Raw genomic sequence first — 21,425 nt, forward strand, 5'->3', positions numbered from 1 at the left:
GTCTGAAAAGTGCTTTAAAAATACTTTTACATTATCATTAGCTTTTGACTCCATTATGCTTACTTTGCTGAAAATTATTGTGTTATGGTGAAATGTATTTTTCATGCACCAAGCACTGGTCATGCTGATTTATTGTTATAGTTTTAAAGGTCTTTAAAAAAATGCTGCCATTAAAGTGTTCATGGTCACAAAGAAAGATGGCAGACTCCTGGCATACAGGATGTTGGTCGCTAAGGTTCGGGGAGGGTCTTTGGTCTGACCTTTGACATGCACATAGTAAGGGCGTGTTTTAAGTTGATGCCTCTGAAGAGAGAAGTTCACACACACACACACCTCCCTCACTCTCACTCCCTGCATCTCTGCAGATTCAGCGATGGATACTGGGAGAGGTAAAGATTCTTATTCTTTTTATTCTTCATTTACTGTTGTAAAGTAGAGAAGTTGATGTAGTCAGTTGTAGAGTTGTACTTAGTTGATGCAGTATTACTATTTGTTGTATTACAAGTAACTACGGTATTACCAATAGTAGTATTTCTAGCTTGTGGAATTTAACTTTTAGAAGTGATACTAGCTTTCATAGTATTCTTATGCAATAACGTAATATACTTTGTAGAATTACTATTCATAGTAATTCTACAAAGTAATTATTACTATTGCGTGTATTACTAACTGGTGTAGTACAAGACAATGTCGTAGTGTTAATTGCTAGTGTAGTACAAGTGGTTGTGGTAGTATTGATAGTCGCTTTAGTACGAGTAATTGTAGTAATACTAACAGATGGTGTAGTATCAATGTGTGTGATGGTACTACTTGTTGGAGTACTATAAGTATTCCTAATATTACTATGTTCTGGTAGAAGGCTATTATTAGCTTGTTTGTCCTAGTATTTAGTTAGAATTACAAGTTTACTATTTGGTTTACTTATAATAGTTTGTTTAATATCAGCATTACTACTTGTTATGGTAGTATCACTAGCTGGTCTAATACTACTAGTTATTGTAGTAAGCTAGCAGGTCTAGTGCTACTAGTTATTGTACTGAACTAGCAGGTATAGTTCTACAATTCTGAGTTCGGGGGCAGGAGTGGAGTGAAAGTATCTGGATGTTCTGTTCTATGTTAGTCTTAGTATCCTTTGTCTTTGTTGTTTTTCTTTTATCTGTGTTCTTTGTCTTTATCTTTAGACTTAGATTGTGTCCTCTTGTTCTTTCTTTTTATGTTCTTGTTCTTCTTATTTTAATTTGATTTTTTATTTTTTTTATTTTTATAAAAAAAATTGCTGTATGTATTGGCTATTGGAAAAAAACAATTTCAATCAATAAAGTTTTACCTTACCTTACCTTATCTTACTATTACATGTGGTTCTAATAGCTGTAGTATTAGTATTCGTAATACTACAACTAGTCGTGTAAGTGTCACTAGCTATTCTAGTCGTAATATTGCTCGCTGGTGTAATATTACTAGTTGTCCTAGTACTAGTAGCTGGAATAGTACTTATAGTTATTGTAGTATTACTAGCTGGTATAGTATCAGTAGTATTTTGAGCTGTTTGTCTAGTATTACCCTCTGATGTAATAGTGTGATCGCCTCTGCCCTCACCATCCTCTGTGGTCCCGGATTCGAACCATCAACCCTAGGGTGGGGCTCAGCAGGAAGTGGAGATAAGGGGGCAGAAACTTCCGCTGGTGTTGTTAAATTAGGCCGATAAGACTCTTCTGGGACAAGCCACCATAGAGCAGGAAGTCCAGACGGGTCACGTCAGACGATCTGTTACTGATGGCCCAGCAGAAGAGTTAAGAGTATGGAGTCTGGACCACAATCTAGTCCACACTTTTTCTTCTTCTTGAGGTCTGCAGGACAAGGGCATGAGCAGGAGGTCCAGGACCTTAGTGGGGTTTGAGTCATCAGTTACAATCTGATGTTTGACTCTACACCAGAACCAGTCGCTCACTAACAGAACCAAAGCTTCTCCGGTCTAACTGTGCTAACTGTGTTCTCAGCTCTGTCCCCGGTTCTGTCCAGACTGATCCGGGACCTGCACGCCTTCCTTCTCCTTCTGGACCAGGAGAACTTGAGCTACATTGCTCAGGCCCAGAAGAAGTCGCTATGGGAACTCCTGGGTCTGGTCCAGTTGGCAGGTACGTCGGGTGCAAGTCCTGCTGCCGACCTGGTCCACACGACTGCTCACAGTCTTCTAGTTCCAGTCGAAGACGCCGAGTACATGATTATGAGCTGTCCGTCATCATCTATGAGCGACACCCTGACCGCTGCACCTGTCACAGGTAACACGTCTGCTGACCCTTGCGGCCCACCACCTGCTTCAAGTGCCAGTCCAGGCTTCCTCTGTGAAGGTTCTACTGTCTCTGAGAATCTACCATTTCTTAAGTTCTACTGTTTCTAAAGTTCTACTGTCTCTGATATTCTACTGTGTCTGAGAATCTACTGTCTCTGAAGTTCTACTGTCTCTGACATTCTACTGCTTCTTAGATTATACTGTCTCTGAAAATCTACTGTCTCTGAGAATCTACTGTCTCAGATTCAACTGAATCTGAAAATCTACTGTCTCTGACATTCTATTGCTTCTTAGATTCTACTGTGTCTGAGAATCTACTGTCTCTGAGATTCTAACGTATCTAAGATTCTAACGTATCTAACGTTCTATTGTCTCTGAGATTCTACTGAATCTATAGTTGTACTGTCTCTGAAGTTCTACAGTCTCTGAGAATCTAATGTCTCTGAGATTCTAATGTCTCTGAGAATCTACTGTCTCTTAAGTTATACTGTCTCTGAAGTTATATTCCGAAGTTTGACTATCTCTGAAGTTCTACTGTTTCTAAAATTCTACTGGCTCTAAAGTTCTACTGTCTCTGGAGCTCTATTGCTATTGACATTCTACTGTTTCTGAGTTTCTACGGTCTCTGAGAATCTTCTGTCTCAGAAGTTCTACAGTCTCTGAAGTTCTAAATTCTACTGTCTCTGATAATTTACTATCTCTGAAGTTCTACTGTCTCTGAAGTTCTACGGTCTCAGAGGTTCTACTGTCTCTGAGATTATACTGTCTCTGAAGTTCTACTATCCCTGACGTTTTGCTCTATCTGAAGTTCTACAGTCTATGAACTTCCACTGTCTCTAGAGTTCTACTGTCTCTGAGATTCTACTATGTCTGAGTAACTACGGTCTCTAAAGTTCTACACTCTCTGGAGTTCTGCTTTCGCTGAGATTTTACTGTCTCCGAAGTACTAATGTCTCTGAAAATCTACTGTCTCTGAGATTCTACTGTCTCTGAGATTCTAGTGTCTTAAAAGTTATATTTTCTCTGAATTTTGACTGTGTCTGAAGTTCTACTGTTTCTTAAATTCTACTGCCTCTACGATCTACGGTCTCTATAGCTCTATTGATGTTTAACTGTTTCTGAGACTCTACTGTCTCTGGCATTCTACTGTCTCTGATATTCTACTGTCTCTGAAGGTTCTACTTTCTCTGATGTTCTACTGTTTCTGAGACTATATTGTCTCTGTAGTTCTACTGTCTATTACAGTCTACTGTCTCTGGGATTTTTTTGTCTCTGATATTCTACTGTCTCTTAAGGTTCTACTTTCTCTGAAGGTTCTACCTTCTCTGACGTTCTACTGTCTCTTAAGGCTCTACTTTCTCTGACATTCTACTGTCTCTTAAGGTTCTTTGTGACCCTGGTCTGAGAAAGGCGTTTTAAAAATAATACTTACTTACTTCTGTGTCTGTAGTTATAATTTGTGTGTCTCTGTCATGTGACTGTGCAGCTGAGGAGCAGGACTGGACTGGGAGAAGAGAGACTCAGGTGTGTGGCGAGTCGAACTTCTTGTCTCTGAGTTTCACTCACGTTATTCCTTTTTCCTGGTCAGACTGGGTCAGAACCAGCAGATGAAGACGAGGAGGACACTTATGAGGAAGCTGAACCGTACGTCTGTCATGCCATTACGACCAGTGGTAAAACACTCACACGCACACGCGCACACACACGCACAGATTGACGTGAGTCGTGCAGGGTGCAGCGAGTACGAGTCATATGGGGAGGACGAGGAGGAAGAGGAGCAGGTGAAAGACCGAGCTCACTACATCTACTGGACCGACTCACGGCCGGGTCCACCGGCCGGGTCTCGTCTGTGTGCGTACCTGTGGAGGAGGAGGTGGCTTCAGTGGAGCAAAGAGTGGTTCCTCATCCAGAGAGACATGCTGCTGGTGAGTATGTTCAGAGCTTTAGGGGTATCCTCACTCCTGTAACACCATCGTCTACCTGACGAGGGCAGTGTTGCTCTTCACGATTGATTGAAAGTCAAGCAAAATGGCCCAGTCGCGTCAATAGAGATTAAAGGTTAAGTTAACCCCCCATAAGGGAACAAGTGGCACAGAAAATTAATAAAAGAAGACATTATGGAACTTTCTAATGTTTTTAATTAAGTATCTCACTGAGGAAAGTGGACATGATGAACACTAGGTGATGATGATGATGATGATGATGATGTGTGTGTGTTGACCGTGTGTCAGTGTTACAGGTGCGCACGAGATCTCCTCCCTCAGATGGAGTTAAACCTGCGAGGCTGTCGTCTAGTCCTGAAGTCAAAAAGCAACAAGAAGATCCAGCAGCAACTCAAACTGACACTCGCCGGACCCCCGGTTCAAATCCTGGTTCTGGGCTTCAGCAACTCTCAGCAGGCAGAAGAGTGGAGAAGCGTGAGCCGCATACACAGACACACACACACATATGTTCACAAAGACACACAAACGTGACTCTTGTGTGAGATTGTGTGTTTGTGTGTCAGGTCCTGCAGGAGGTCAGCTCAGGTGCAGATATTGGTTCAGGTTCTTCCAGCCGGGTCAGTTCCCATCCTCCAGACATCTTGTAAAGTCTTGGTGTTCTAACAAAAGGTCTGACTTTAGTCCGGTTCCATCCAGAGCGACTCTGAGGAAGACCAGCACTCTCACAGTAGCCCGGACCACCTGGACCTGGTGGGCCCGGACGTCTTGAACGTGCTGATGAGCTGTCAGTGGCAGAGCCTCCAGTGTCGGGTCGAGGCGGGCCGGCTCAGCATGTACGCCGCCGATGTCGATGAGGAGGCGGACCGGGCACAGTACTCCATCCAGCTCCGAGGGTGCCGGGTCACAGCTAACTCTGATCCACCCTACAGGATCACACTGAGCACGCTCGGTGACACCCTTGCTGTGCTGGAGGTGAGCCTGTGGGCGGGGCTTGGGTCTAATCATGTGGGCTTGGGTCTGATCATGTGACTCTCAGGCAGCAAGTGTGGAGCAGCAGCAGCAGTGGGTGAGGCGGCTTCAGGAAGGCGCCGGAGACCAGACTGGACCAACTGGAGACAAAAACCGTCACAGCGGACCTGATTCAAACCTGCCCCTCTATTCCAACGCCAGCCAGGTCACATGACCAGCTTATTCCGGCCACTAGTTACGACTCCCACTTGCTCACTCTTGTGTCTCTTCTCCAGGGTTCGGGTCTGAATCGCTCTAGTTTGAGAGACCATGTGACCTACAGCAACGCCTTCCTGTCTGGTGAATAAAACCACTTACACAAACACACACAAAAACACACTAACACTTTTTGTTTTTAGGGGGGGGCAGGGCTCAGGTGAGGCGGAGCGTACAGAAACTGGAACTGACCAGGAAGACTGACGTAAAGAGGGCCGGGTCAGAGGTCAACCTATCAGCCAGCAAGCCCACCTGGTTCAGACAGTCGCTGTCTGTCTGTACTGAGCGCGCTCAGGTAAACGTCGTACTCTCTCTCTTCACATGCTAAGGTAAACACCTGCTGCTCCCCTCAGGTGAGTCTCCTGAATCCTCTGCTGAGACGCACGTCATCGCTCAGAAGAACTCCTTCCATGTTTGCTCTGGATCACACAAGTTTGTTTCAGAAGAGGAAGGTGAGCAGATATCCTCCATCTTGCTAACCTGACACTAGAACCATCCACAACATAGATGTTCTAGTGCTGGGAGAGCTGCTGCAGGTCTGTGATGTCCACCCCTTTACCTTCATGTCCACCCTGTAACCTTCATGTCCACCCCATGATTTGCATGCCCAACTGATTACCTTTATGTCTACACCTGAACACCCCATGACTGTCATGGCCATCTGTCCACCCCATGACCATCATACTTACCCCATGACCTTAATTCCCACCCCATGACTATCATGGCCTTCATGTTCCACCCCATCACAGTGTTGTCCGCCGCATTATAGTAATGACATTCTCGTCCATCCCATGAACTTCATGTCCAATCCATGACTGTCATGTCCCCCCAATTACATTCACTAGCTTCATGTTCCCCCTAATGACCTTCATGTCTATCATCATGTTTGTTGTAAATCCTAAATTATTTAATTAAAATGTTCTTATTTTGTCATATGACCGTTTTTGCTTTCTGACTGGGAGTTGGGGATCAAAATCAGACCAGTTGCGAGACAGGTTTATTCACATCTCATCGCACATGTCCTTCCAATTTTGGTCAGGAACAGCTCTGCAGCTGCAGGTCCAGAGCCAGGTCATCCAGGACGGAGACTTTGGCCTCAGGCCAAACCTCCACCACTGCCTCAGAGTCTAGGACTAGTCGGTACCTGCAAACATGTTAACATGAGAGCCAGACAAGTTGGACTGATACCAAGACCTAGACACTGACCCGGTCTGATGGTTGAGCTTCAAACCATTCGAGCCGATAATCAAGTACTGTTGCTGGTTCTGGATGTCCACCAAGCTGCAGGTAATCTTCTTGATCAGATCCACTTCGGTATCACGTCGAACCTCCTCAAAGTCTTAAGGTATGACAGAGGTCAACAAATACAGCACAGAACAAAAAACAGAACCTGAAGCCTCACCTCCGAGTGACCGCAGAACCTCAACTACAGATGCGGTGAAGGTCTCAAAGTCGCCCTCTTCTTTTTTGGAGTTTACCTTTACCCTGTACACTGCAGAAGTCATGGTCAGGAAGAGACAAGAGTTAGGAAGACATTGTTCAGAGTTAGGAAGGACAGAGACCAGAGCCAGAAAGTGAAGACTGTCTCACCATACTTGACTGCAGGGTGACAGGTTTGTTTCCTCCTCTCCTCCAGACTCACTTGCGAGTCGTTGTTTCCCCTGAACGTGGCGCACGTGACTATAAAAAACAACAAGTGAAACAACAACCAGCACAATAACACAACCGTGAATCAATACCTGTCATGCACTGACAGTCGGCGTCCACACAGTAGCGCTGCAGCTTATTCTGCTCCAGTGAGAAGTGGCTGCTGCATATACTTCCTGTAAACTTACAGTGAGTCCACTGTTGCACCCTTAACCCCTGTGATTACCCCTGACCCTGCTGACCTTTGTCCTGGGGCTCAAAAACACTGATGAGAGGCTGACGGGCACCCTGGACCTTGAAACTGGTCCGGAAACGAAAAGCCAAACAGGAAGAGTTTGCAGATTGAACCTGCCGCAGACAGGAAGTGATAACTCAGCAACAGTGACTAGATGACTCAGCAACATGAATTAGCGAGTCAGCAACGAGGAACAGTGTCTTAACGGTCTTAGTCTCTCGGCAACAGTAATGATTACCCGACAACAGGAAATGGTTACTCCGCAAAAGTAGTTGTGACTTGGCAACTGGTAATTGTTACTCAGCAACAGGAAGTAGGGACCCTGCAATAGTAGTGGTGATTTGACAACAGTAGGGGTGACTCTGCAACAGGAAATTGTTACTCAGCAACAGGAAGTAGGGACCCTGCAATAGTAGTGGTGATTTGACAACAGTAGGGGTGACTCTGCAACAGGAAATTGTTACTCAGCAACAGGAAGTAGGGACCCTGCAATAGTAGTGGTGATTTGACAACAGTAGGGGTGACTCTGCAACAGGAAATTGTTACTCAGCAACAGGAAGTAGGGACCCTGCAATAGTAGTGGTGATTTGACAACAGTAGGGGTGACTCTGCAACAGGAAATTGTGACTCAGCAACAGGAAGTAGGGACCCTGCAATAGTAGTGGTGATTTGACAACAGTAGTGGTGACTCTGCAACAGGAAATTGTGACTCAGCAACAGGAAGTAGGGACCCTGCAATAGTAGTGGTGATTTGACAACAGTAGGGGTGACTCTGCAACAGGAAATTGTTACTCAGCAACAGGAAGTAGGGACCCTGCAATAGTAGTGGTGATTTGACAACAGTAGTGGTGACTCTTCAACAGGGAATTGTTACTCAGCAACAGGAAGTGGGGACTCAGCATCACTAGTTGTGACTTGGCAATAGGAAATGCCTACTAGGCAACAGGAAGTGGGGACCCAGCAACAATAGTGGTGTTTTGACAGCAACAGTTGTGGTGACTCGTAAGCAGGAAATGGTTACTCAGCAGCGTGTACTGGTGACTAAGCCTCAGTAGAGATGACTTGGCAGTAGGAAATAGTCACTCAGAAGCAGGAAGTCGTGGCTCATTCAACAGGAAGCATTGACTCAGAAGTGGAAACTCAGTAATAGGATGTGGAGTTGTCATAACTCACGGACTCCATCTGGATGGTCAGAGTGTTTCCCTCCAGCTCCAAATGTGAGATGAGCGGCGTCGCCCTTCCCATAAGCGGGAAGTCCCGGTACTGAGAACAAATCAACACAAGTGGGTCACAACCAATAGACGGTTCTGAAATGAATCCTGCCTGTGGGGGCAGCTGGACCCATGTGTCACCTCTACAAGGTCCTCCAGAAAGGGGTCCACCCCGGTAGGCAGCTGGATCTTCATCACAGTCAGACCAGAATCTTTCACCACCTCATTGATGGGCGGCTTGTACCTGCACCGTGACATTGTCTCATTAATATTTGTGAACATTCCACTTCAGAAAACTTACTGACCGAACACACGCTTCCAGGTAAGAGCCAAACCCTGTAGAGAGACACAGTGGAATAACACAGATGCCAACCATCACAAACACACACACACACACACCTGGGGCATCTTTTATGTCTGTTGTCAGGTCAAAATGACAGTTGTGCGTCGTCGGTGTCATCTGATAGAACACGGTCTTCATCTGTAAACACCATCTTCATTATTATCTTCACCATTATCAACACTGTCCTCCTCATCAACATCATCATCATTTTAAGTGTGTATGTGCCCACCTTGACGTTCGACACTCCACTCCCGTAGCCTGTCATCACCTCGATGTCATCGTCCTGCTTCACCTTCAGAGATAACACAATCACTGCATCACTTTCATCTTCTCTCACTACTGGACCCATCCGTGTCTCTCGATTACCTGAATGGGCGTGGCCACTGGTCGGCTTTCCGTTAACTGCACCCGACCCAGTGACCCTTTTCTGCTGTAGCGGATGTTGATGTCCTGCTGGAGGACGACGCGAGGGGCAAGTCGCCTGTACTGAGAGATGCCTTCCAGAGTGACCGCCAAGTCCTGCAAGAGTGAACCAGGGTTAGAGAGAGTCGGTGAGCGAGTGAGAGTGTGAGAGAGAGAGAGAGAGAGAGAGCGCACACCTGGGCGGAGTAGGAAGTGTGTCCCCGGTTGTCTTGGGTGAGCCAGGTGAGGATAGGGTTGGCATACATGAGGCTGCCCTGATGGAGCAGGGAGTCGGTCAGGGATCAGGTTATCATAGTAACAGTCAGAAGAGCGCCACCTTCAGCAGGACCGTCATCAGGACATACGCCGTCGTCTCCACCGTCAGCCCACTCGACTCGTCCGGTCTGATCCCGTCGGCTGTGGCGGCAGATGACTCCTGCCAGTACCTGAGCTCGGCGGGGTTCCCTGCACACACACATACACGTCACTGTGATGCCCCTCCCCCTTGGCCCTCACGCACCTTTCTGGCGAGCCAGTTTCTCCAGGCCGGTGATCAGCTGGTTGCTGGTTACGCTGTCCGGGTCATGTAGGGTCAGAGCGTAAGCGGCCACCGCTTGCACGTACACGGTCTTCACTGCCCTGGCATGCTGGGACACATAGCTGGCTGCTGCCTTGATGCTGTTGTCATGGAACTAAAGGGGGGGGGGGGGGTGATGAAGACGATAACGTGGTGATGGTGAAGCCACTAACCTGCAACTGCAGGATCGGGTCCCTTATCCGGGTCGATGGAATCAGAGCCGTCAAGACGAAGGCGGTGAGGTATACGGATCTCTCTGTAGGCTCCGCCCCTCCAGCCTGCAGCCAATCACAGAGGAGTTGGTGACACATCTACGGTCGAACGTCGGCACGTTGTTCTCACCATCACGCGGTTCGGCCTGAAGGTCGACCTCTCGGCAAACGACCCGTCCGCCTGCTGACGGGCCCGGATCAGCCAAGCCAACGAGTCTGAGAGCGCCTGTCGGTCCACTGATACCACCGGGTCGGCTGCCGCCATGACGCGGATCACTGACGCCGTCAGCCTGACCGCCAAGGAGGTCAGCAGTGTGTGCGTGTGTGTGCGTGTGTGTGAGCGTGTGTGAGAGTGTGTGAGAGTGTGTGAGAGTGTGCGAGAGTGCCTGAGAGTGTGTGCGTATGTGTGAGAGTGTGTGCGTGTGTGTGAGAGTGTGCGAGAGTGTCTGAGAGTGTGTGCGTGTGTGTGAGAGTGTGCGAGAGTGTCTGAGAGTGTGTGCGTGTGTGAGAGTGTGTGAGAGTGTGTGAGTGTGTGTGAGAGTGTGCGAGAGTGTCTGAGAGTGTGTGCGCGTTTGTTTTCTATGTGTGTGTCTGTGAGTCTCACCAGGTACTTCCTTCTCTTCTCCTCCACATGCTGTAGCTGGAATCTTCTCGTCTAAACGAGCTGATGCTGACTAGACCTGCAGGTCGAGGTCACATACTCAAGTATATTGCACAATATTTGAGTCGTCAGAATATTAAATTATTGAATTTTCAATTTCAAATCCTGTTTTTCTAATTTTTCTAAAACTGTATTTCAATAACTTGTATATTGAAAAGTTGAATTCTTGTGTTTTTTTCGAATGTTCACTCCCTCACCTTCTCGGATTCTTCTGCGGACGTCAGCAGCTTTCTTCATTGTGTCGCCTCCCAGTATGCTCCAGCTCCTGGTGTCCTCCAGGTGGCGGTAGAGCTGTACCAGTGTTTGCAGGTGGGCTAGCTCGGCCTCTGCTGACCCTCGAGGCAGGTTGACCAACTGCTGCAGTCCTTCCTGGTCCAGAAGAACCGACTCGATGTCGCCCAGAATCTGTCCTGTGACACAGGTGTTGGTGTATGTCGGGGGTCGGGGGGGTTGCAGCTCGAGGCCTTACCGTTGATGGTTAGCAGCCTCTGGACGTCGCTATCTGGAATCATGTTGGTGGGACGTTCGTTCTTCAGCAGCACCCTCATCTTCTCTGAGCCGAAGACACCGGTTGGGTCTAGTCGCCCACCGGTGAACACTTCCTGCCGCACGCCCTCCGGCTGCAACCACACGCCACTGTTAGGCTGCGAGGCAAGGCTTAGCTCAATGGCTACGTACCACCACATGTAGCTTCTTCACCAGGATGTCAGTGAGGCCAAGGCGAGTTCCGAGAGTGAAGGTCAGCGTGTGTTCTCCGACCTTAAGACCCAGCAGGGTGAAGGATATCTTGCCCGTATACCCTGACCGCAGCAGTCGCCAGTCTGAGGCCGAGGTTCTAAAGCCAGCGTGATCCTGTGCGGGCTGAGAGCCGTGCAGACAGATGGCGGCGCCAACCAGTAGTTTCACTTGGTACTGGGGACATGATGGCGAACCCTGAGTCAGGGTAGGGACTAAAGGATGGTGGGAAATTAGTTACCCTGACAGACTCCCCCTGCTGGTTGTACACTGAACCGTGTAGCTCCAGCTGCTCCCCCCGGACCACTTGGTACGGCAGAGGAACATCCAGGCTTAGGGGGAGCTGAGTCCTAACATGGACCGGGTCTGCTACACACATACCTGCGAAACACACACACACACTCACAGGACAGAAGGACAGAAGGAAAGAAAGAAAGAAGGACAGAAGGAAAGGAGGACTGACCAGTGCTGAACATGCCAACAGCTCGGATCTCCCAGGTAGTCAGAGAGTCAGGAAGTGTCCTCATGAATGACTGTTTACCTGATCTGAACACACACACACACACACAAACAGACACACACACACACTCAGATGGTCAGAACTGGACAGGCCCGAGCAGGTGGTTGGTCGGAAGGATCACCTGACTGGTTGGACCTCCCAAAGCCAACTTTCGGGGAAGTAGCTTCGGACTAAAGTGCTGGCCAAGGCCCAGTCCAGATCCGGTTCATCTGTCAGGACGGCACACCTTTCAGTCAACACGAGTCACATGACTGACTTGTCAGCTGATGATTGGCTGAATAATCATCATCATCATCATCATCATCATCATCACTATCTTCATCATCATCATCATTACTATCTTCATCATCATTATTACTATCTTCATCATCATCATTACTATCCTCATCATCATCACTATCTTCATTTATCGTCATCACTATCTTCATCATCATCATCACTATCTTCATCATCATCACAATCACTATCTTCTACATGATTACTATGTTCATCATCACCATCACTATCTTCATCATCATCATTACTATCATCATCATCACTATCTTCATCATCATCATGACTATCTTCATTTATCATCATCACTATCTTCATCATCATCATCACTATCTTCATCATCATCATTACTATCTTCATCATCATTATTACTATCTTCATCATCATCATCTTCACTATCATCATCACTATCTTTTTCATCATCACTATCTTCATCTTCATCATCAATATCCTCATCATCATCACTATCTTCATCTTCATCATCATCATCAAAATCACTATCTTCAACATGATTACTATCTTCATCATCATCACAATCTTCAACATCATCATTATTATCTTCATATTCATCACCACCACTATCTTCATCATCAGAATCACTAACTTCACCATCATTACTATCTTCATCATCATCAAAATCACTATCTTCAACATGATTACTATCTTCATCATCATCATCTGCATCATCATCATCAATATCACTATCATCATTTCCATCTTCGTCATCACTATCATCATCAATATCAGTATCATCATTGTCATCATTTTCATCATCATCATCATCATCATCATCATTGTCATCACCATCTTTATCATCAGCATCATGAGTATCATTATCACTAGATGTGTCCTGTGGGCCACATGTGTTCACATGTAAGTTTTGAGGGTTCTTACCGAGTCGTTGCAGGTGCTTGTCTATGTTGCCTTTGTAGAACCTGCAGCACTGAATGAACGCCACCCGACAAAAGGGTGGGGTTTTAAGCTTTATCTCAGCTAGCATGATGCAATTCATGGATTTGGGCACTTTCTCCATACCCCGCTCACAACACGGCTGATAATTTTCGGGATACGTCTCAACTGCAAACACACACACTCAGAGTCAACATCACACAATTAATAGAACTCATTCAAACACAGGAGAGTGAATGTGACCTTTGGCCTTAATTTCTTCAGGGGTCGGAGATCTACGACGCCGGATGACAGCTTGACACCCTCCATCTGGACACAAACTTCATTTATATATATATATATATATTTATGTTCCACACACACAAACTCACACACAAACACATATTCACGGATACCTGCATACACACATACTCGTGCACTGACACACTGGAGCAGACAAACGCACACAACCATTTGCAGGCATCCGGGAGCACACACACAAAGAGACACACACGCACACACACACACACACAATGATAAACTCAATGCCACACACACATAATGACACACTCAATGCCACAAAGACACACCACTGGTGGCAGGTCTTGTTTGGGTGTTGGTGATGAAGGTCAGTCCTGTCATTTGTAAGACATCAGCAGCGTCTCGCCCCCCCCCACCTCCACACCCCAGGTCACTCTGCTGGACGTGACGGAGAACCTGCAAGTCATGTGACCGGTCAAAGGTCATGTGAACAGAAGAACGTGACACATGTAGTTGGTAGTCGAGACGGGTCGGATGTGATGCATTGAAACCAGAGGAGAGGATGGAGGAGGACGGCTGGCGTTACCATGGAGACCGGGTCTCTGTAGTTGGGGCGCAGACTGAGGAGCCCTGAGTCTACAGCTGACAGAGCGACCAGACCCTCATGGCTGGTGCTGATGTCCAACTGCAGGCCCGCCTTGGGTTTGTAGGTCGTGGGCTGAAGAGACACTATTGTCTACACACACACACATGCACCATACACCATACACACATTACATACATGGTTCAATTGGGTCAGACATGGTCCTCTCTGTAGGGTGTGATGGTTGTGTACCTGGAGTGCGTTGACACACTTGTGTTGAACATCCAGTCGCACAGAGTCGGACACCAGCTCGGGCGTCTCACCCGTGTCCGTCACGATGTAGACCAGCAGGCGCACCGATGGCACCATGGCAGCCGTCACCCTGAACCCGACGGTGAGTTTGCGGGCTGAGTTGGAGACGAAGTCCAGCGCGCCGAAGTGGACCACGGTTCCCCTGGACAGCACCTGCGGACGCTCAACGGCAAGGGTTAAGGACAACGTGGCCCGTGACGATCGCGCACCTGGTAACTCAGGCGCCGAGCGGGCACCGGGTCGGGCATATTCCAAAACACACTGATGTAGGCCTGCTGGCCCACCAACAGGATGGCGGGCACAGGCGGGTCGACAAGGAGGTAGCGCCGGTTGGGTGAGTGGTAAGCTGCCGCCTCCACACTGAGCCGGGCCTGACTGGTGGGCGGGAGGTTGTCGGTCTGAAACTGACCAAAGGAACGGACGGTGAAGTGGGTGGAGATGTTTCCACAGCAGAGTTCCACTCACCTCCAGGGCCACTCGAACACTGTCGGTCACCGTGTGGCAGGTGAACACGGCTACGCCGTCTGATTGGCTGACGCTTTCGGAGCCGCACGGCATTTCCTCGCTCGCCCCCGACGCCCTGAACATCTGCCGCTTCAACATGCGAACTGGCACCTGGCTCATCGGCCGGTCCCTGTGGTCCTTGACCAACACCTGACCCGAGAGGATGAGAGCACACTGCAGCCCGAGGGGAGGGGCTGTGAGGGGACAAGGGGGCAGAGCTCACCTGGATGTTGTAGGACAGACCCGGCTTGAAGAAGGAGGACGTGGACACCAGACTTAGACGGAAAGGAGTCCTGACGAACTTCACTGACGTCAACTCCGCCTCCTGAGAGAGCCCACCTGAGGGAGGTGCCCAGTCAGGGGTGGATTGTATGCTTCTGTGTGTGTGTACAAATTTGTGGGCTTCTGTGTGCGGTTGTGTACTGTTAGATTAAAATTATTATATACTATACGTATACTTAAATTAATGCTAAAAGATAATCAAAATATAAAGTATAAATTACTCGCTTGATCTAAGAACGGGAACATTTGACTACACATTTACAATCAACATTCCACTCAGACTGATTCACACTGGTTCGAGGCAAGCTTGGATCAGAATCAGAGATACGACACCGGTCATTTAAAACATCTGTTTATCTGCAAATCACACGTTAAATTGTAGATCAAAGAACGAAGCAAGACACACCCGGGAAAGGGGGGCTAAAAAAAGGAAGAGACAGATTACAAGAAAAAAAATTAGGATTGTCTCTCTGCGGGTGATCGTGACACAGGGAACTTGAAAGGACCATTTGGCCGGAAAGAGACAACCTCCCGGACGGGAAGTTAGCCCTAAATACAGCGATGTTTCTACAGCACCTTTTCTGCCCGGGGCTATTCATCTGTACAGTCGCCGGGAGAAAGTGTGTCCAGTCGATCGTAATTGAAAGCTTGTATTTTGTTTGACTCGAAGCGGCGAATAAACGACCCGTTACACACTCTGGATTGTTCATCTTTCTCCACGACGCGAAGTATAAGACCTGGGACGGAAGTGAGGTCCTGTTGGAGCGACGGAGGCGACCCCGTGTTTTGATCGTTTTAGTACGTGTCATCGTATGAGTGCGCTTGTGTTTACATATGCGTGTGTGGTACCTTTTTTCTCCTGCACCATGACTGAGACGTACAGATGTTTCCCAAGAAGTTCCTCAAGATTCATCAGCAGAAGGTCCTCAACGTTGATGCTCAGGATCAGGTTACCTGATGATGTCAGCTACACACAAACACACACACTCACAAAGGCACTAACACACAGTCGTGTGTACAGTTGTGTAACTGACTCGCTTGTTCGTGAACGAGGTTGGAACAATGACCGGATCTTGGCCACTAATGTAGCCGTAGCGCAGGAGCACCTCTCCGTCGGACACAGGAACCCCGTTCAGATACCTAAGACAGGTAATGTCATCGCACCGGCAGGTCACCTGACCTCAGCGAAGGACTCACCTGGCCAACACCGTGAAGCGGAAGTTGTGGAGGTTTCTGGAACTGATAAAGTGCACGTCTGGTGCCACCTGCACGTTCATTCTTGGCACCGCTGGACAAAACTTGGACGTCAAACTTTCGACTCCTGGACCTAAGTGAACCTGTCCTCACCGTACTCCTTCACTTCGAAGTCAGACCGAGCCAACGTGCTGAATTCGCCCGAATAGACCGCTTCCACGCTCCACACCCCCAACCTGGACCCACACTGGTTACACAATCAGATACACACACAGACACACACTCACTTAGGGTTGACAGGGATCTTGAAGGGGTTCTCTGGATTCAGGATTCCATTGTTGGCGTCAATCATCTGGATCATGTCGACGGTTTGATGGTCAGGGTCCTGTTCAGGAAGAGTCGTTCTTTTTTGGTGCCCCCTTGCTAGACCCCTCAGCCCCGGGGACTCACCTTGAAGGTCAGTGAGACGCTGCGGTTTGCGGGCTGGAGCTCCTGATTCAGGGAGAACGCTCGCACTTGGACTGCAGAGAGGTGACATGACAGCATTAGGGTCACATGACAACACATGAGTCTGGGTTTGACTAACCGCTCTGACGTGGCGTGTACAGCGGTTTGTCGGTCTGGACGAAAAGGAACCCGTTTGTGCGACTAATTGCGAGCGACACATGCTGGTTGATCGCTGGAGATTGGACGTGAAGGGTCACGTGACTCGCGCCTTGGGGAAGCTTTCCCGGGAGGATCTAGGAGGTCCCGGGAAATGACATCATCAACCAGGGAAAACTCGGGTCAAAAAACCATCTTCCCATACCCGGACTCTGGCGACGGCCTGGTGCCGGTTCTGGCGGCCGAGGGTCACGACATCCTGAGACAGGACCACATGGTCCTGAGCCATGGAGGTCTTCAAGTAAACATGGACTCGGACATCGTCGGAGAAGCCAAACAGCTGCACCAGCACCGACTCAACGGCGTCCAACCGGAGCAGGCGAGGCGCCGTGATCAGGTACCTGCAGGACCAGGACTAGACTGTGAGGGATGGGACTTCCGAATGGAAGAACACCCAGACCAGAGAGTCCCCTCCAGTGAGACCTGAGCCAACATTACGACCCACATGCAGAGACACCTCACACCAGACCCCTCCTCTGGTTCTAAGTTAAGAACGAGACATAAATGACATACGTGCTGGAGCGGGTGTCAGACCTCCGGGTCACACAGAACACACAGAGCAGGAAGAGCAGGAACTTCATCCTGGATCTCCGACAGAACTTTTACAGAACTTCTCCAGATTCGAGTAAGTCTGATTTGTGTTTGACTGAGAAGAGCGTGTTTGCTGGCCGAAGGTGAATTTACTCAACCGCGGGGTTTCTTGGACTTTGTTATCTTGACTCTGGGTCGATCATGGTTGTTTGGCTGGGACCAGAACTGTCGTCTGACTGCCCTCTGCTGGCCGCTGGGATGGGATGGACTAGGTGGAGGAGGAACGACTGATGAGAGAAGGGAGGGAGAAAGGAGAGATGATACAGTCGAAAGTCTACTCTTCCCTGTCACGTCCATCAGCTGGAGACAGAGTGTGTACCACGAGGTTCTGCAGGGACTCAGACCCCCTGACTTCCCCAAAAACCTCAAGATCGGACCTGAGGTTATAACATGTATCCATTTATTCATTTTCTAAACCTCATGATTGAGACGAAAAAAAAGCCCCAAAATCTTTATTTCTGCAGCTCTTCCAGCAGGTGAAGCAAAAGAACATCAGCTGATCATAGACTTACACACACAATAACCAACACACACACTTTCACAAACACACCTGTGTTCTCTGGATCGATAAGTCATCTGACGGCAGCAGGTTCTTTTCTTTCGATGACCTCGAAGCGATGAAAGACGTGTGTGTGCCTGTGTGTATACAGTATGTGTGTGTCTGTGTGTGTGTCTGACTTTTTGTGTGTATTCAGTATGTGTGTGTTTGTGTCTCTGTGTATACAGTGTGTGTGTTTGTGTCTCTGTGTATACAGTGTGTGTGTTTCTATGTGTACATACGGTCTTGGATCTTCATCATTACCATCATCATCCTCATCATCTTCATCATCTTCATCATCATCATCATCATTTTCATCTTCATCTTCATCTTCATCATCTTTATCATCTTTATCATCATCTTCATCATCATCATCATCATCATCTTTATCATCTTCTTCATCATCATCATCATCATCATCATCATCATCTTCATCATCATCTTCATCTTCATCTTCATCATCATCATCATCATCATCATCATCATCATCTTCTTCATCATCTTCTTCATCATCATCATCATCATCATCTTTATCATCTTCATCATCATCATTATGATCATCATCATCTTCTTCGTCATCTTCATCATCATCATCATCATCATCATCTTCTTCATCATCATCATCATCATCATCATCTTTATCATCTTCATCATCATCATTATGATCATCATCATCATCTTCTTCGTCATCTTCATCATCATCATCATCATCATCATCTTCATCTTCATCTTCATCTTCATCATCATATTCATATTCATCGTCATCGTCATCGTCATCGTCATCATCATCATCATCTTCATCATCATCATCATCATCATCTTCATCATCATCATCATCATCATCATCTTCATCTTCATCTTCATCATCATCATCTTCATCTTCATCTTCATCGTCATCAACATTATCATCATCATCATCATCATCATCATCATCATCATGAATGATTAAAAACCTTATTAAGGGTTATTTTCATTCATCATCGTCTTCATCATCAAGGTCTTCATCTGAATTATCTTTATCCTCACTGTCTCATTGTTTCTAGGTTTTCTTTCTTCATGTATTTACTCGGATTAATGTAAAGTTTTTCATGTCACACACACACAAACACTCCATCTGGAGGTCATGTGATTGGCATGATGTTGTTCATTAAGGTTTGTGTTTTCCTGTGTTGCCTGAATGCAGCACGGGTTAGGAAGATAAAAGCACCTGCTGCCTCATCTGCATCTCAATGTGTGTGTGTGTGTGTGTGTGTGTGTGTGTGTGTGTGTGTGTGTGTGTGTGTGTGTGTGTGTGTGTGTGTGTGTGTGTGTGTGTGTGTGTGTGTGTGTGTGTGTGTGCGTGTGTATGTTTGTGTGTGTGTGCATGTTTGTGTGTGTGCTAACAAGGTCGTCTCATGTGGCCTTGGACATAATTGTTCATCACCAATAATGATTTTTTTCCAGATTGAGCTTCTCATTTATGTTAAAGCACTCACACTGACACAGACACACACTTGTCCTTCAAAGTCACTTTGCTTGATTCAGCTTTCTAAAAGCCTCCAACTTATTTGGTAGAAAAACAAGTAAACACGCTCTCAAATACACACACACTTACACACTCACACACACATGTACAAACTCTCACTAAAACACACTCACAAACACAGGTACACACTCTCACAATTACATTTACACACAGACACAGGTACACACTCTCACAAACACAGTTACACACACACACAGGTACACACTCTCACAAACACAGGTACACACAAACACATGTACACACTCTCACAAACACAGGTACACACTCTCACAAATACATGTACACACAAACACAGGTACACACTCTCACAAATATACATACAAATTCTCATTAAAACACACTCTCACAAACACAGGTACACACTCTCACAAATACATGTACACACAAACACAGTTACACACAAACACAGGTACACACTCTCACAAACATACATACAAACTCTCACTAAAACACAATCTCACAAACACTCGTACACACTCTCACAAAAACAGGTGCACACAAACACAGGTACACACTCTCACAAATATACAAATATACATACAAATTCTCACTAAAACACACTCACCAACACTGGTACACACTCTCACAAAAACAGGTGCACACAAACACAGGTACACCCTCTCACAAAAACAGGTACACACTCTCACAAAAACAGGTACACACTCTCACAAACATACATACAAACTCTCAGTAAAACACACTTTCACAAAAACAGGTACACACAAACACAGGTACACACTCTCACAAACACATACTCGTTCATAGTTAATCTTTATTATATATTTAATATATAAGACTTGAATACTGGTGTTGAAGTACTGATCTGGTCGCTTTGAGGTGAGAATAAAAGGAGCATATACTGAACTAAACCTTATTAAGGGTTAGTTTCATTCAATCTTACTTTCTTTTCTAAACCATTCGTCCTCATTGAGATCTCAACAAGTTTAGCAAGTTGTAACCACGAGCTTGAGTCCAACAATACACCCTCTCACACACACACACAGGCTCACACAGCAGTGGTGATCAGAGTACATCCGGGTCGGGGGTCGTGAGTATCAGCAGCAGGTGGTTGTGACTCTCTTGGTCTGTTTCGATGCTCTTTTCTCTGAAAGTCGACAAAGACTTGAAGCTTCGAGACACTCAATGAAAAAACACCATTATCGACACACATGAGCAGCAACACAACCACCTGCTCAGACTCAGCACTGTTGTTGTGTCCTAGTTGGCTGGTGTGTGTCCGGATCTGTTGTGGGTCTCTTGTTTGTGTCGTTGTGTCAAACTCTTATTTGTTGTTTTGAATATGAATATGTTCTTTCATGATGTCTTCGACAAAACACATACTGCCATCCCCTCTTACCCTAGTAAGTAAGTAAGTAAGTAATATATATTTATATAGCGCTTTTCGAGACGAGGGTCACAAAGCGCTTTAACAATCAAAACAATACTCAAAACAGTACATACTTCAAAGATCAAGACAACACCGAGAACAACACAGGAGTTCGAGAAATTCAAGGAAAAGCCTGAACAAATAGAAACGTCTTAAGATGTTTCTTAAAGGAGTCAGTAGACTCCATCAGGCGCAAAGAGAGAGGAAGATTGTTCCAAAGCTTAGGAGCAACAGCCTGAAAAGATTTCTCTCCTCTGGTCCTGAGCCGTGTGCGTGGAACCATAAGTAGATTCTGATCCACAGACCTCAGAGCCCGAGCTGGGGTGTAAGGCTGGATCAGATCAGTGATGTAAGGAGGAGCCTGACCATGAATAGCTCTGAAAGTAAGAACCAGAATTTTAAAGTTGATCCTGAAAGAAACTGG

The 21,425-nt window shown here is 46.8% G+C and overlaps 2 protein-coding genes across 4 annotated transcripts; one reads left to right on the plus strand and one right to left on the minus strand.

The window, feature by feature from the left end:
- Positions 1–321: 321 nt before the first annotated feature.
- LOC148087788 (actin filament-associated protein 1-like 2) lies at positions 322–6,392 on the plus strand. 3 transcript variants are annotated; one of them, XM_087791105.1, is made up of 13 exons: positions 322–389; positions 1,998–2,135; positions 2,196–2,279; positions 3,777–3,814; positions 3,879–3,963; positions 4,022–4,215; positions 4,522–4,707; positions 4,797–4,850; positions 4,915–5,205; positions 5,270–5,407; positions 5,478–5,541; positions 5,601–5,752; positions 5,811–6,392. In XM_087791105.1, exons 1-13 carry the CDS (start codon positions 374–376, stop codon positions 5,934–5,936), a joined length of 1,566 nt encoding a protein of 521 aa, XP_087647231.1. In that variant the 5' UTR covers positions 322–373; the 3' UTR covers positions 5,937–6,392. The 3 variants fall into 3 exon arrangements, with proteins under 3 accessions (XP_087647231.1, XP_087647213.1, XP_087647223.1); XM_087791087.1 differs by having other exon boundaries at positions 1,998–2,279; XM_087791097.1 differs by having other exon boundaries at positions 1,998–2,279; positions 4,930–5,205.
- Positions 6,393–6,437: 45 nt separating this feature from the next.
- Positions 6,438–17,609, minus strand: c5 (complement component 5). The gene is made up of 41 exons (XM_087791073.1): positions 17,474–17,609; positions 17,106–17,301; positions 16,884–17,037; positions 16,748–16,818; positions 16,585–16,682; positions 16,451–16,533; positions 16,301–16,391; positions 16,138–16,243; positions 15,953–16,070; positions 15,045–15,160; positions 14,783–14,971; positions 14,527–14,721; positions 14,258–14,470; positions 14,009–14,158; positions 13,752–13,878; positions 13,426–13,491; positions 13,168–13,350; positions 12,122–12,209; positions 11,944–12,026; positions 11,722–11,861; positions 11,424–11,657; positions 11,215–11,365; positions 10,943–11,155; positions 10,689–10,764; positions 10,215–10,374; positions 10,046–10,150; positions 9,816–9,987; positions 9,633–9,760; positions 9,493–9,570; positions 9,260–9,412; positions 9,123–9,185; positions 8,950–9,031; positions 8,856–8,886; positions 8,692–8,794; positions 8,513–8,602; positions 7,347–7,452; positions 7,197–7,280; positions 7,048–7,137; positions 6,860–6,949; positions 6,664–6,796; positions 6,438–6,601 (listed from the first exon to the last, which is right to left on the minus strand). The coding sequence occupies exons 1-41, from the start codon at positions 17,539–17,541 to the stop codon at positions 6,493–6,495; spliced, it is 4,986 nt and encodes a 1,661-aa protein (XP_087647199.1). The 5' UTR covers positions 17,542–17,609; the 3' UTR covers positions 6,438–6,492.
- Positions 17,610–21,425: the final 3,816 nt, after the last annotated feature.

This window comes from Callionymus lyra, chromosome 1 (assembly GCF_982586985.1).
Source record: "Callionymus lyra chromosome 1, fCalLyr1.hap1.1, whole genome shotgun sequence".
Taxonomy (NCBI): domain Eukaryota; kingdom Metazoa; phylum Chordata; class Actinopteri; order Syngnathiformes; family Callionymidae; genus Callionymus; species Callionymus lyra.

Coding starts and splice junctions, on each gene's coding strand:
- LOC148087788 (XM_087791087.1), top strand. Junction 4,851..4,914: donor GTTCAGGTTCTTCCAGCCGG/GTCAGTTCCCAT, acceptor GTCTGACTTTAG/TCCGGTTCCATCCAGAGCGA. Junction 5,753..5,810: donor TCTGTACTGAGCGCGCTCAG/GTAAACGTCGTA, acceptor TGCTCCCCTCAG/GTGAGTCTCCTGAATCCTCT.
- c5 (XM_087791073.1), bottom strand. CDS start 17,541: ATGAAGTTCCTGCTCTTCCTGCTCTGTGTGTTCTGTGTGACCCGGAGG. Junction 17,302..17,473: donor TCTGACACCCGCTCCAGCAC/GTATGTCATTTA, acceptor CTGGTCCTGCAG/GTACCTGATCACGGCGCCTC. Junction 10,375..10,688: donor AGAAGAGAAGGAAGTACCTG/GTGAGACTCACA, acceptor CTTGGCGGTCAG/GCTGACGGCGTCAGTGATCC.